The sequence below is a fragment of the Rana temporaria genome, chromosome 4 (assembly GCF_905171775.1).
Source record: "Rana temporaria chromosome 4, aRanTem1.1, whole genome shotgun sequence".
In the NCBI taxonomy this organism is placed as follows: domain Eukaryota; kingdom Metazoa; phylum Chordata; class Amphibia; order Anura; family Ranidae; genus Rana; species Rana temporaria.
In genome coordinates, this window is record NC_053492.1 from 271,638,387 (window position 1) to 271,654,373 (window position 15,987).

Here is a 15,987-nt window from a genome sequence, read left to right on the forward strand (position 1 = left end):
GTCTGTGGAAGAAGGCGTAAATCACGATCTTTGCTAACGACGATACGTAAGTTATTTTTTGCGACTTTATTATAGTGAAGAGGGAATGAGTTTGTGGGCTAGTTAGGGGAAGTAAGCTAGTGGCTTTAATGACATTATGTTTTGGCTTCTGTTTCATGTGCAGAAAGAATGGATCCCTTCAAGAATGCGGAGTTCCTGACCGAATTTATTCAAAAATGGAAGGAACATCCTGTTCTGTGGCAAACCAAAAATACAATAAATAAAAACAAAGATGCCAGGGAAAAAGCTAAAGAGAGCATGCTTGAATTTCTGAAAACAAGGGTCCCCAACGCCACAAAAGCCACAGTGAAGAGCAAAATAAATTCCATCAGGGGCACCTACAGGGCCCAACGGGTCCAAGTCCTGGCCTCAATGAGGTCTGGGGCTGCAGCTGACTCCATCTACAAACCAACCCTGTGGTACTACAGTCAGCTGCAGTTCCTGGACGACCACATTGAGACCAGGGCATCCATGTCTACCCTTCCCCCAAGAGGTAGCTCCCAGCTTCCCAGCAGCCAATCCTCCAGTCTTCTCTGCAGACAAGAGCAGGCAAGCTCGGAGGAAGAGCAAGAGTTCCTGGAGGACCCCAATTGTGACCCATGGAGCATGGTATGTGTTTTTTGTATGAATTTAGTTAGTATATGACAAGTCTAGTAATAATGTTAAATTTATGTTACTATTGTTCTAAATTCTAAGTGAATCACCTAAGTTTAGGGATAAGATCAATAGTCAGTAGTGGCAAAACAGGATGGGGACAAAATTGCCCAATTAATAATGTTTATGAAGGAGTGGGTGGCATTTTCAGAGAGGCCAGTAGGGGGGAGTAACGCAATACACCTGCAAGGGGTCCCAGATGGAAAACACCCTTTTTGAGTACAATCTAGTTGACACGAAATTTAATAATTAATTTTGGGGGGAAAAGGCCACTTATTTCCTAAATTAGGCCTGCAACAACCCACATAATTCCAGGGGGACCATGTCTGAAGGTGTGTAAGGGGCCACATAATTAGGAATGGCGACCCTGTGTGTAATATATATTGACATTCAATTTGCATCACTCATGATTTAAAAAATGTGTGTGATTAATGACAAACACAAATAAACTATGTTCCTTTTTTTGATACACAGGCAGACCAAAGCCAGGAAGAGACAGGGCCCACAGTGAGCCAGGAAGAGACAGGGCCCACAGGGAGCCAGGAGGAGCCAGGGCCAACTGCAAGGCAGGAGGTGGCAGAGCCCACTGGGAGCCAGGAGGTGGCAGGCCCCAGTGGGACCCAGGAGGCACGCCGGCGGTATACCATCTCCCGGATCCCTCCATTTCGCAATCCCAATAAACGGCTCAGGAGTCTGCGACAAATGGAGGAGGAGACCCAGGGCCTGCTTCGCAAAGCTACTGCAGCCATCCGAGAGCCACCCAGTGAAGTTGAGGGGTTCGCAGCGCTCATTGCAGCCAAGCTCTACAATCTGGAGCAGAGCCAGCGTGTGCGCTGCGAACAACTCATCTTCAAAGCCATAAGCATGGCATCCCTGGGGCAGCTCGATGACGACACCGACATTGTGCGGATTGCTCCTCCTGTCCTTGCTGCTCCTCCTGCTCCTGCTCCTCCTCTTCATGAGGCTGCTCTGGCTCCTGGCACTTCATCTCCTCCAGGAACCCAGCCCCCAAGGACTCGGGCTACAGGGAAGGCTGCAGGGAAGACTGCAGAGAAGACTGCAGGGAAGGCTGCAGGGAAGACTGCAGGGAAGGCTGCTGGGAAGAAAAAGCCAAAAAAATAACACGGTGCCCCTGATGGAATTTTAATGTTGACTCACAGGCTGATTTGGTGGCTTCGGGGACCCTTGTTTTCAGCAAAGTTCAAGCATGCTCTAAAGTGCTGCCTTCCTTGGCATCTTTGTTTTTATTATGTTGTGTTTTTGGGTTGCCACCATTTTTTTTGTGAATTTTTGTGCAGAATAAATGCAATGTTAATTTTTCAGCCACATTTGACCATGTTTCTTTATTGTAGATTTAAGAGATCATTAGTGAGTGGGCAGACCCATTCCCAAATAGTTCTTGCAAACATTAACAAGGTAAAAAAACATGCTTGTGGGTGAGTTCAAGAAAAAATTATGTTGTTGCAGCCACTTCACACACTCCCAAATCAACACAAAATAGAGATTTAAAATAAAATTGGTGACAAAATAAAAATCCAAAAAAAATAAGGTGGACCAATATATATATTTAAAATTTTAAAGATGGAAGATACAACTAAATAACAGAACACAAACATAAACATTATCAAACAAGAAAGAAACTAATTAAAAGCTTGTCATAACTATGTAACAAGATCAGCCGCAACAAACGTCCAGTTCTGGGTAGCAGTTAAAAGCAGGGGTTAAAGAAGCGCTTTCTTTTCTTGTCTATAAGCTGAAAAAGACCTTAACGAATGTGCTTATTCCATTCTGAACAGTCGTTTTACATGAATGAACGCTGCCGTCTCCTAACTTGCTTCTGAGCATGCGCGTGCTTAAAACGACGTTTTTACGTACACACGGTCAATGTTTAGAACACAGAAAACGACGTCGGCCAAAAACGACACATAAAATTGAAGCATGCTTCAATTTTTTTTGTCGTTTTTTAGAAGACATAAAACGACGTTTTTGCCCACACACAGTCAATTAAATTGACGTTTTTCAAAACGTCGTTTTTTTTCATCGCAGAAAGCGATGGTGTGTACGTGGCATAAGAAGGAGAGCACACTGTGGTCAGTTCTCTAGCTATGCTGGGAACTTAGTGTGCTCTCCTCCAATGATCAGACTTGTCCTGACATGCCCCTGCTGCACAGCCGTTCACTGGGAAGCTCAGTGTGCTGCTGCTTCTCCTGCCCCCCAGCTCTTAAGCAACTGAGAACAGAAGGAATGTGATCACTTATAAAAAAGGGAATAAAAGGTATTTAGAATTTTTTTTTTTTATCTATACAAAAATGTTTTTACTTTCATTTCTATTTTAAAGCAAGATTCCACCCGCAATTTTTTTTTTAAAGACAGACAGGAAGTTATGGGAAAACAAAAGGTACTGTACAGATTAAAAACAAAAAAACTTCAGTTTTCACTTGCATTACAGGCTGTAGTATGAATGAGCAAATGTCTTGAAATAGGGTGGAGCTCCGCTTTAAGAAACATGAAATACATCACCGTACATGCTCTGTAAGTACTTCCTGTCTATGGAGTGCACCTCCTCTGGAGATTGAATGCACACTGACTGACATTTAGCCCACCACTGCCCACAATCACAGCACTGCTCTCCATCCTGAACATGGAGCACAAACAGGTAGGAGCTAGCAAGCCTTAGATTTAATTTTCATTTTATATATATATATATATATATATATATATATATATATATATATATATATATATATATATATATATAGTGTAAACATTGGGGGTTTAACTCAATGGTAAATGCGTTTTTCAGCAAGTCCACAGCAGTCAGATGTTAGGTTTGAGGGCATGGCAGCCCATTTTTATTTTAACCAGTTACCAACCGCCCTATAGACGATATACGTCTACAAGGCAGTTGCTTAACTCTGGGAGGACGTCCATGGACGTCCTCCCAGAATCGCGCTCCCGCGCGCTCTCTGGGGCACACACACGGGAATGTCCGTGACCTCCGGACCCGCACACGAGAATGTCCGTGTCCTCCGGACCCGGCACATCACAGATCATGGTAAATCGCCGCTGATAGCGGCGGTTTACCACTTGATCGCTCCATCCAATGACGGAGCGATCACTTGTAAACGAACCGGCGTCATGTGATGCCGGTTCCTCCCTCCCATCTCTGTACTGAACGGTACAGTGTGAGAGGAGAGGGGGGAGTGGGGGGGGGGGAGTCAGCGGATGCAGCACGAGTGCTGTGGGCTGGATCTGTGACACATGCAGTCACAGATCCAGCCAGCCATCCATCCCTGCTCAGCCATCCCTGCCCCATACTGTGCAATACTCCATACCCATACTGTGCAATACTCTACAATACCCCACACTACTCTGCAATACCCCACACTACTCTGCAATACCCCACACTACCCTGCAACATCGCCTATGGGGATTTTTAAGTAGCAAAGTTTGGCGCCATTCCACGAGCGTGTGCAATTTTGAAGGGTGACATATTGGGTATCTATTTACTAGGCGTAACTTCATATTTCACATTTATGCAAAAGAATAAAGAAAAAATACAAAATTTGCTAAATTTTTTAACAGAAACAAAGAAAAATTAATTTTTTTACAGAATTTTCAGTCTTTTTCCTCTTATAGCGCAAAAAATAAAAAACCCAACGGTGATTAAATACCACCAAAAGAAATCTCTATTTGTGTGAAAAAAAGGACGAAAATTTCATTTGGGTACAGTGTTGTATGACTGAGTAATTGTCATTCAAATTGTGAGAGCACCGAAAGCTGAAAATTGGTCTGGTTATTAAGGGGGTTTACGTGCCCAGAGATCAAAGCACAAAATAACAGTTCACACACAGGATTCCCACGCAGGGGTTCTTCTCCAGTAATGTTCATAAAAACAAAATACCAAGCCTCCTGGCTCCCAGGCTTACTCAGCCTTGCAGTACCCTGCTATACCTGGCCCACTCCTGGCCTCATAAGGATTCTCCAGCTTACTGTCTCCCAGACTTCCGGACTTCCTCCAGCCCCCTTGGACTCGCTAGCCACCTCAGGTCTACCAGCCTTCCCAGTACATCAGGCACGAAGTCCCCCCACACCAGGGATGTAGTCTTCCACAGACAGACAGCTTTCCACACACACTGTGTTGAACCAGCAGCCAGCTGCACACACTCCACCTTCCTCTCCTCTGCTCTCTCCAGTCCCTCATTATATGCACCTGGGCACACAACCTGCTGGCTATTCACAAGACCTGGACACAGGATTGAAGATCCCATCCCGCCCACGTCTCTGCAGGATCTCCAAACTACACAGCCCCATCCAAGCTTAGAAAAACCCAGAGAAAGCTGCCAAAACAGTTTTCTCCGTTTCAAAACTATGCTGTGTAGTCCTGCAGTCCGCCCACATGCAGACTCTGTGTCCATTTTTGCTCCCTTTTCATAGTGACAGGGACTCTCACTATTACAATATATATATATATATATATATATATATATATATATATATATATATATATATAATTTTTTTTTTTTTACCTCTTAAAAGGGATCCTTGCAGTACAGCACAAGGTACATGTACATATTATTCATACAGTCACACAGCAGTCAGCTCATTTATGTACTGTTCATGGTATAGACATACCGTGTGGTTCTAGTCAACTGTTAATTGTTTATGTTATTATATGTATACATGTTTAGCTCTTAATTTGCTTTTAGGCCCCTTTCACACTAGTGAACAGATCAGGTTTGCCTGTCAGTTTTTCAGGTGGACGCGATCAGTCCCTCCAGTTTCCTCTATAGCAGTGTTTCTCAATTCCAGTCCTCAGGCCCCCCCAACAGGTCAGGTTTTCAGGATTTCCCTCAGATGAAAAGGCTGTGGTGATTACTAAGGCAATGAAACTGATCAAATCACCTGTGCAAAATAATGGAAATCCTGAAAACCTGACCTGTTGGGGGGGCCTGAGGACTGGAATTGAGAAACACTGCTCTATAGAGTGGCGGGTATATCGGACACCGCCGACATCCGATCCTATCCGCTAAAAACAGATGACTTCCCGATTAAATGACAAATCGGACCAGATGGTAGACTAGTCAAGTGTAAATGGACAGGCGGCCGTTTGCATCTGCCCGCCCATAGAGGAGAGCAGGCTGTGTCTGTGTTCGCTCTGCATAAGTGAAGCAGAAACAGAACAGCCATCTGATTGGGATCAGTGAACAGAGTCCCCACTGAGCAGACAGACTCCAATGGAGCTCGCTTCATGTGGAAGAGGCCTTATTGTCTCTGTTTTCTGCTTGATAAAGAGTGCAGTTGTGCTCTAAAAAAGTCTGTTACTTTTGCTGACATGGGACTTTAGAAAATCTGATCATCTGATTCAGTTTGGTGTGCTGGCTTTCTGTCATTATTAGCAGCAAAATCCCAACAGCAGATCTCGCCTTTCCTGTAGTGGTTTCAACCCGTCCCCACCCCTTTATCAACTTAATAAATAATGTTGCATTTAGTGCTACTCAGTTATTGTTATTAATAATAATAATAATAATAATAAAAATAATAAAAATAATAATAATAATAATAATAATTACCTGACTTTGGATATGTGACCAAATATACATCACTGTCTCTAATTTCCATGTGTTCCAATGAATCTACAATTTCAGGCGTCGTGACTCCAGTATGGAAATAAATGCCCTTATGCTTGAATAGAAAAGAATTCAATGCCTCTTCCAGACCTTCTTGTGCCATTGTAGTAAATCTACAAATTCAACAATTCTAGGAGTTCAGTTAAATAGAAATGACAGTGTAAATGTTACATACTTCACAATATTAAAAGAGATCATACCTTTCTGTTGTCTGATCTGACCCCCTCACTCAGTGTAGCACAGGTTTATAAAGTACAAAGGGTCAGAGCAGTCACATTTATATAAATCCTGGATGACTACTGAGCCAAGCTGTCCAACTAAGCTGAACCCTGTACCTTTGCCTTTTAACATCTTATCCAATTCTGAACAGTAAAGCATGACTGGCTAAATTGGGTGTCATCTTTATTTTCAGTGTTCTAAATTTTTGATCTCAAGTTGTTTCTTATGTCCCTACACAGCAAATGATGTACAAACGTGATAGCATTTACAATTCTTATTACTGCTATTATCTAAAACAGGTTATGTCCTGCTGTACTGTCATCATTATCTCCAATAACAGCAATTTAATGACCACCAAAGACACTCCAAATGGAATGGGTCCATAAGTTAACCACTTACCCCCCGGACCATATTGCTGCCCAAAGACCAGAGTACTTTTTGCGATTCGGGACTGCGTCGCTTTAACAGACAATTGCGCGGTCGTGCGACGTGGCTCCCAAACAAAATTGGCGTCCTTTTTTTCCCACAAATAGAGCTTTCTTTTGGTGGTATTTGATCACCTCTGCGTTTTTTATTTTTTGCGCTATAAACAAAAATAGAACGACAATTTTGAAAAAAATGAATATTTTTTACTTTTTGCTGTAATAAATATCCCCCAAAAATATATAGAAAAACATTTTTTTTCCTCAGTTTAGGCCGATACGTATTCTTCTACATATTTTTCGTTAAAAAAAATCGCAATAAGCGTTTATTGATTGGTTTGCGCAAAAGTTATAGCGTTTACAAAATAGGGGGTATTTTTATGGCATTTTTATTAATATTTTTTTTACTAGTAATGGCGGCGATCAGCGATTTTTTTTTCGGTATTGCGACATTATGGCGGACACTTCGGACATTTTTTACACATTTTTGGGACCATTGGCATTTTTATAGCGATCAGTGCTATAAAAATGCATTAGATTACTATAAAAATGCCACTGGCAGTGAAGGGGTTAACACTAGGGGGCGGGGAAGGGGTTAAGTATGCCTGGGTGTGTTCTTACTGTGGGGGGGGGGGGTGGCCTCACTAGGGGAAACACTGGTCTTCTGTTCATACATTGTATGAACAGAAAATCAGCATTTCCCCTGCTGACAGGAACGAGAGCTGTGTGTTTACACACACAGCTCCCGTTCCCCGCTCTGTACCGAGCGATCGCGTGTGCCCGGCGGCGATCGCGCCCGCCGGGCACACGCACGGGAGTCGGGGGCGAGCGGGGGGCGCGCGCGCGCGCCTCCGGCGGCGCGCGTGCGCCCCTAGTGGCGGCTAATAGGCAGGACGTCCATTTACGTGGTCTCGCCTAGGAGAGCCACCTTGTGGACGTATTTCGGCGGTGCAGCGACGGCAAGTGGTTAAGCAGTGATAGGGAAATTGCATATTTGATATTCCTTATTAATGTTGGCCTCACAAAGCCTCTAAACTCATTGTTATTCTGGTTACCTTGAATGACTCATCTTATAGGAATGTGTAATTGTAAACTGGCCAAGTCCTTGAGGGGTCATATTGCAAAGGGAGTTGGCTTTGGGGTTGTCTATTCCTTATACACAAGTCTAAATACCACAGCCTATACTGAAATAGGCTAGTCTCACTTAGAACTGCCAAGAGGCATGTGTCTGGACCTGGTCAACCGCCATGTTGTATGCGGAGATGGGACTCCATGGCAAAACAGCATCTGTAGTTAAGTTTTCTTGTAATATTTTCTTTATCTGTCATTATCTTTAATAAATGTTATATTTATAAGTATTTTGCACAGATCGAAAAAAAAAAAACCCCTAAAGGAACTTAAACGATCACATGACCGTGATATAACAAGCACCTGGTAACAACGTAAAAAGCAGTTTAGTGAGGCATGTAGAGGGTTTCTAGCTAAAAAAAATGGTCATAGATAGCTTGCAGTACCTGCTGTTGTTAAAGAACAAGTAACTTTTAGGACTTTAAAGCCAGGATCCACCCAGACCGTCAGCTGGCTCAGCTTCTAATGCCCTGTACACGCGATCGGTTCATCCGATGAAAACGGTCTGATGGATTTTTTCATCAGCTATCCGATGAAGCCGACTTTCATCAGTTGTGCCTACACACCATCGGTTAAAAAACTGATCGTTTCAGAACGCGGTGACGTAAAACACAACGACGTGCTGAGAAAAATGAAGTTCAATGCTTCCGAGCATGCGTCGACTTGATTCTGAGAATGCATGGATTTTTAACCGATGGACGTACCCACAGACGATCATTTTTTTCAATCGGTTAGTTAACCATCAGATGATTTTAAAACAAGTTCCTAGTTTTTTAACCGATGGATAAATAACCAATGGGGCCCACACACGATCGGTTAGTCTGATGAAAACGGTCCATCAGACCGTTTTCAGACAAACCGATCGTGTGTACGCGGCATTAGTGAGTCACTGGGAGACTGAGTCAGCAACTCCCCTTCCTTCCACAGTCTGGTGCTCCAGTGAGTGCTGGAGGGGCAAAGCAGTGTTCCGGTGACTGACAGTCATTGGCTTTCAGGTTACTAAAAGACTGAGAACTCAGCGATCTTTAAATCGCTCAGTCTTAGAAGCAGCAGGAGACAGATGCAGCATCAGAGCAATTCTGCATCCACCTAGGTAAGTATAGATTTTTTTTTATTCCTGAGGTTCTCTTTTAGGCCTAGTACACACGAGAGGATTTATCCGCGGATTTGGATCCGATGGAGTGTACTCACCATCGGATCGAAATCCGCGCCAAAATCCCATCGCGATGACGTGTCGTGCCGTCGCCGCGATGATGACGCCGCGACGTGCGCGACGCTGTCATATAAGGAATTCCACGCATGCGTCGAATCATTACGACGCATGCGGGGGATCCATTCGGACGGATTGATCCGGTGAGTCTGTACAGACCAGCGGATCAATCCATTGGGATGGATTCAAGCGGATAGATTTTAAAGCATATCTTCAAATTTTTATCCGCTTGAAATCCATCCCAGGGGATAAAAATCCGCGGAAACAGATCCGCTGGATTGTACACACCAGGGGATCTATCCGCTGGAGCCGGTCTGCGGATGAATTCCAGCGGATGGATCCTCTCGTGTGTACGGGGCCTTAAAGTTGATGGCAAGCCTAAACACTCTGCCAGGGCACTGTGTTGCACAGATAGCACTATACCATTGCAGCTAACTCTCCCAAGAAATGCAGGCTTGGGGCGAGACACAAGTGAAAGTGATAACACTGGCCCAGATTCAGGTACATTTGCGCTTTATTTGCGGAGGCACAGGGCAGCGTTTTTGCCCTGCGCCCCCGCAAATATTTTGCGCTGCCCTCGATTCACGGAGCAGTAGCTCCGTAAATTGCGAGGGCGCGCTGGCAAAATTGGGCGGGAATCATTTAAATTAGGCGCGCTCCAGCGCCGAGCGTAGAGCGCATGCTCCGTCGGGAAACTTTCCCGACGTGTATTGCGGCAAATGACGTCGCAAGGACGTCATTTGCTTCAAAGTGAACGTGAATGGCGTCCAGCGCTATTCACGAATTACTTACTCAAACGACGTAAAATTTGAACGTCGCGACGCGGGAAGGGCAGGTATACTTTAGCATTGGCTGCCCCTACTATTAGAAGGGGCAGCCTTACGCTAAAGACGCCGTACGGAAACTCCGTACCTTGCGTACGCAGGGCCCGCGCAACTTTGTGAATCGGTGTTAGTATGCAATTTATAAATAAACAAGTGATAAGCGCTTCAAATATGTGATCGTGATCACAACAAAGGATAATACCAATAATAAGTGCACAAACACAATAAGTGACTACACTGTGATTGGTGAAATGAATACCAACTGGGAAAAAATCCCAAAAAATAGCACAAGGAATGTGAACCTGGGATGGTAAAAATAAATCTCTGTGCAATTGGAAGTGTCCAAAAGTAATAAAGTGCAGATGGTGAAAATTCAAAAAATTAATAAATAAATGATTGAAAGTTCAAATGTGACAGACAGTCTTTAAACAAGGTGAATCAGAAGGAGTAAACTTCTAAATCTCTGCTTTCTTCCCTCAAACGATTGGTGGACTATCCTCATAGGTAATATAGTGCCCTTACCTGCAGGGTGCTATATATGGGCATATAGTGTTGTCTCCACAACGTGATGATCTTGCCTCTCCAACTGTGGGTCACTCCTGCTGCTCCAGCTGCTGGGTATCTCCAGGCTCCGTGGTCCAGAGTGAGAAGTGGGGTGAGGGAGAGAGAGAAGAAAGAGTGCCTCCGATGGTGTAGTGGGTTTAAGCTCAAACGTATTTATTGTGGCAAAAAATAAATAAACAAAACAGGGATGGGTGCATGCAGTAACATCGGACGTCAGGCGGTACTTAGATCGCCGCGTCCCCGGGAAATTTAAACGTGTTACTGCATGCGCCCATCCCTGTTTTGTTTATTTATTTTTTGCCACAATAAATACGTTTGAGCTTAAACCCACTACACCATCGGAGGCACTCTTTCTTCTCTCTCTCCCTCACCCCACTTCTCACTCTGGACCACGGAGCCTGGAGATACCCAGCAGCTGGAGCAGCAGGAGTGACCCACAGTTGGAGAGGCAAGATCATCACGTTGTGGAGACAACACTATATGCCCATATATAGCACCCTGCAGGTAAGGGCACTATATTACCTATGAGGATAGTCCACCAATCGTTTGAGGGAAGAAAGCAGAGATTTAGAAGTTTACTCCTTCTGATTCACCTTGTTTAAAGACTGTCTGTCACATTTGAACTTTCAATCATTTATTTATTCATTTTTTGAATTTTCACCATCTGCACTTTATTACTTTTGGACACTTCCAATTGCACAGAGATTTATTTTTACCATCCCAGGTTCACATTCCTTGTGCTATTTTTTGGGATTTTTTCCCAGTTGGTATTCATTTCACCAATCACAGTGTAGTCACTTATTGTGTTTGTGCACTTATTATTGGTATTATCCTTTGTTGTGATCACGATCACATATTTGAAGTGCTTATCACTTGTTTATTTATATTTGATTTTTGTGTTATGTGAACACTCTTAGATATAGCTGCCTCAGATATATTTTGTTTATCATCACCGCTATATTATCATAACTGTATACTCACAGTAGCGCATTGAATTTTTCACTCATTATTAGTATGCAATTTGCATACTATACGCTGATCACAATGGGAGCGCCCCCTAGCGGTCAACGCAAGAATGCAGCCTAAAATCAGCGTGGCATAAGAGCCTTATGCCACGCAGATTTTAAAAACAATAAGGATATGGACAGCCGCACTCCAGTAACTTGAAAAAAGACGTGCCCTTTATTGGGTACAGGAAAAAATGCACTACAGATATCAGCACACAGTGGGATAAACAGCTGACGCGTTTCGCATTGAGTGTCAATGCTTAATCATAGCTATAGATGAAATAAAAAATAACAGGTATACATATACACACAGAAATCTATGCTTAATTGGACCCACCCAGCATGTGATTGACTACAGCAATTAGCCAGTATCCAACACACATGCGGGGGGGTGGGGAGAAAAGGCATAGGTGAAAAAAAGCACACATGAAACAAACTGGCTTGCAAAGTGAAACAAATCTGTAAATACAAGTGTGGACAATAATAAATGTGACCAAAAAGGCAACACATAATAATGTAAAAATATAAATAGTAATCAAAGACATATTAAAAGCTGAGGTATGACAGGGATGTGGTGTAAATATAAATGTGAATAAAGAAAGTGAGTTGATGATTAATGAAAATGTATTATAAGCATGTGCTAAATGAAGACCGACAAGCCCATATAATCGAAGCATGTGATATCACTTATATTTAAAGCAAGGACAGAATGATGTGAGCAAGGAACCAATTGCAATATATATTATAATAGAAAAAATTGTGATTATTATGTTATGTTAATAAGTATGTATAAAATGTGAAAAGTATACATGGGTATATATACACAAATATATGTGTAAAAGATATATATGTATAAAAAGTGTCATAAAACTAATAATGAACCGGTAAAAGATTATATAAATGCAAAGGTGCCCAGTAGTGTGTGGTGTTGGAAAAAAGTAATAAGTGAAAGAATAGACAGAATTTCGAAAGGTACATCACTAAAGGGATGTATCACCTCCCTCAGTGTATGTGTATATGTATAGAGGTCCATTACCGTGTGCTGTGGAAAAGCCCAACAAGGGCAATAAAAAATATATATGTAAGTAAATACATATATATATATGCACAGAACGTATGAAGGCCGTACACAAAAGGAGAGGGGGGGAAAGGGGTACCAAATGAAATGTGTCTTTTGGAAGTAGTGAAATTTTCCAGATAAATAAAACCATGTTTTCTTCATTTTTGAAATTATAAGTAAAATATTAAATGAAAGTAAAAATGAGTGAGTAGAACCCTCTAAAACCAGAATCATGTAAGTGGTAGGTATATTGAAATATTGTATAGATGATGTAAAAATTACAACACGTATATAAAACCATACCAAATAGACAATTATGGTGGATAACCTGTAAATCATGAACCGATGCCAGAACCCAATAGGTACATGAAATGAGATCTGCAGTTAATCAGGCTAGTAATGGATATATATATATATACAGATGCACATGAGGGAAAACCAATGGAAAAAAAAAAAAAAAAAAAAACCTCCAACTGCACATGTATATAATATGCATGCATGTGAATGCATGTGTATATGTACTCAGCTAGGGCATATACTAGTCCTTACTGCCAATGATATAGTATATCTGATATTGAGGCGCTTGACCCCACTAGTACAAGAACAAGTGTGAAAGGACCCTGTGTGAAAGGGCCATGTAAAAAGAGGTTACATATGGGAATCGCGTCTAAGCAAAATCACAAAGCATGAAGGGTTGGAGCGGGGTACAAGAGCTGTATATAATATGTATGGTGGGCTGAATAGCCACACACATAAGTACCCACATGCAGATTAGTAAATACTGCATGCGGACAGCCATTTTAGTACTAGTCATAAACCGTTACCAAAACCCAATAGGTACATGAAATGAGATCTGCAGTTAGTCAGGCTGGTAATGGATGTACATATACACATAAGGGAAAACCAATCGAAAATAAAAATGAAAAGCTCCAACTGCACATGTATATGGTGTGCATGCATGTGAATGCATGTATATATGTACTCAGCTAGGGCATATACTAGTCCTTACTGCCAATGATGTGATATATCTGATGTTAAGGCGCTTGAACCCATTGGTATTGAAACAGGTGTGAAAGGACCCTGTGTGAAAGGGCCATGTAAAAAAAAAAAAAAAAAAAAAAAAAAAAGGTTACATGTGGGAATCACGTCTAAGCAAAATCACAAAGCATAAAGGGTTGGAACGGGGTACACGAGCTGTATATGATATGTATGGTGGGCTGAATAGTCACACATATGAGTACCCACATGCAGATTAGTGAATATCGCATGCGGACAGATTTTGGTACTAGTCATAAGCCGATACCAGAGCCCAATAGGTACATGAAATACAATCTACAGTTAATCAGGCTGGTAATAGATATAAATATGCACATAAAGGAAGACAAATTGAAGATAAAAGGCTCCAACTGCACATGTGTATAATGTGCATGCATGTGAATGCATGTATATATGTACTCAGCTGGGGCATATACTAGTCCTTACTGTCAATGATGTAGTATATCTGATATTGAGGCGCTTGAACCCGCTAATACTAAAACAAGTGTGAAAGGACCCTGTATGAAAGGGCCATGTAACCCCACTGGTACTAGAACAAGTGTGAAAGGACCCTGTGTGAAAGGGCCATGTAAAAAGAGGTTACATATGGGAATCGCGTCTAAGAAAAATCTCAAAGCATGAAGGGTTGGAGCGGGGTACAAAAGCTATATATAGTATGTATAGTGGGCTGAATAGCCACACACATGAGTACCCACATGCAGATTAGTAAATACTGCATGCGGACAGCCATTTTAGTACTAGTCATAAACCGTTACCAAAACCCAATAGGTACATGAAATGAGATCTGCAGTTAGTCAGGCTGGTAATGGATGTATATATACACATAAGGGAAAACCAATTGAAAATAAAATCAATCGGAAATAAAAATGAAAAGCTCCAACTGCACATGTATATGATGTGCATGCATGTGAATGCGTGTGTATATGTGCTCAGCTAGGGCCTATACTAGTCCTTACTGCCAATGATGTAATATATCTGATGTTGAGGCGCTTGAACCCATTGGTATTGAAACAGGTGTGAAAGGACCCTGTGTGAAAGGGCCATGTAAAAAGAGGTTACATGTGGGAATCACGTCTAAGCAAAATCACAAAGCATAAAGGGTTGGAACGGGGTACACGAGCTGTATATGATATGTATGGTGGGCTGAATAGTCACACATATGAGTACCCACATGCAGATTAGTGAATATCGCATGCGGACAGATTTTGGTACTAGTCATAAGCCGATACCAGAGCCCAATAGGTACATGAAATACAATCTACAGTTAATCAGGCTGGTAATAGATATAAATATGCACATAAAGGAAGACAAATTGAAGATAAAAGGCTCCAACTGCACATGTGTATGATGTGCATGCATGTGAATGCATGTATATATGTACTCAGCTAGGGCATATACTAGTCCTTACTGTCAATGATGTAGTATATCTGATATTGAGGCGCTTGAACCCGCTAATACTAAAACAAGTGTGAAAGGACCCTGTGTGAAAGGGCCGGTAGACTGGTCAGTCATAGAAGTGGGAAACATCCCATTCAAAATTGAGGCCCCTGGGAATTCTCGTGTAAAGGGAGAATATCCAGAATACCTCTCTTTTGCACAAAATTCTGAATTTGTCCCCCCCTCTAATGGGTGTTGTGATTTTTTCAATTCCCTGCACAGTGAGACTAGATATGTCCTTATGATGTATGAGGTTCCAGTGTCTGGCCACATTGGTGTCATGATTTTTATCGATGTCATATAGATGGTCACGCAACCTGTCTTTCATTCTGCGGGTAGTGCGACCCACATACTGAAGTTTGCATGCGCTGCAACCAATTACATATATGACATACTTGGTGTTACAGTTTATGAAATGTTTGATGGGAAAGCTTTTCTCGCTGGAATAGGAGTGGACATGCTGTCCACTTTTGATTAGTTTGCAGTACCTACATCCACTAATACCGCATTTGAAAGTGCCCTGAAACTGAAGCCAATTCATGTTAGTATTGTGACTTTGAAAAAGGCTGGGAGACAGTTTGCTACCGAGGGTGGGTGCTCTGCGGGAGACAGACCTAATGCCCTTCTCCAGAATATGTTGGTAAATTGTATCACCATATAGTATGGGGAGATATTTGTTGACAATGGACTTGATTTTGTTAAATTCAGAGCTATAAGGAGTGGAAAAGACAGGAACA

At 42.2% G+C, this 15,987-nt stretch overlaps 1 protein-coding gene across 1 annotated transcript in view; it reads right to left on the minus strand.

The window, feature by feature from the left end:
* Nucleotides 1-6,634, minus strand: part of LOC120937238 (amine sulfotransferase-like) — a 31,668-nt gene extending 25,034 nt beyond the window's left edge. The window contains exons 1-2 of the mRNA XM_040350282.1: nt 6,524-6,634; nt 6,267-6,436 (exon numbers count right to left, since the gene is read on the minus strand). Of these exons, the coding sequence (XP_040206216.1) occupies nt 6,267-6,426 (160 nt within the window). The 5' untranslated portion in view covers nt 6,427-6,436; nt 6,524-6,634. The remainder of the gene's footprint in view (nt 1-6,266; nt 6,437-6,523) is intronic.
* Nucleotides 6,635-15,987: the final 9,353 nt, after the last annotated feature.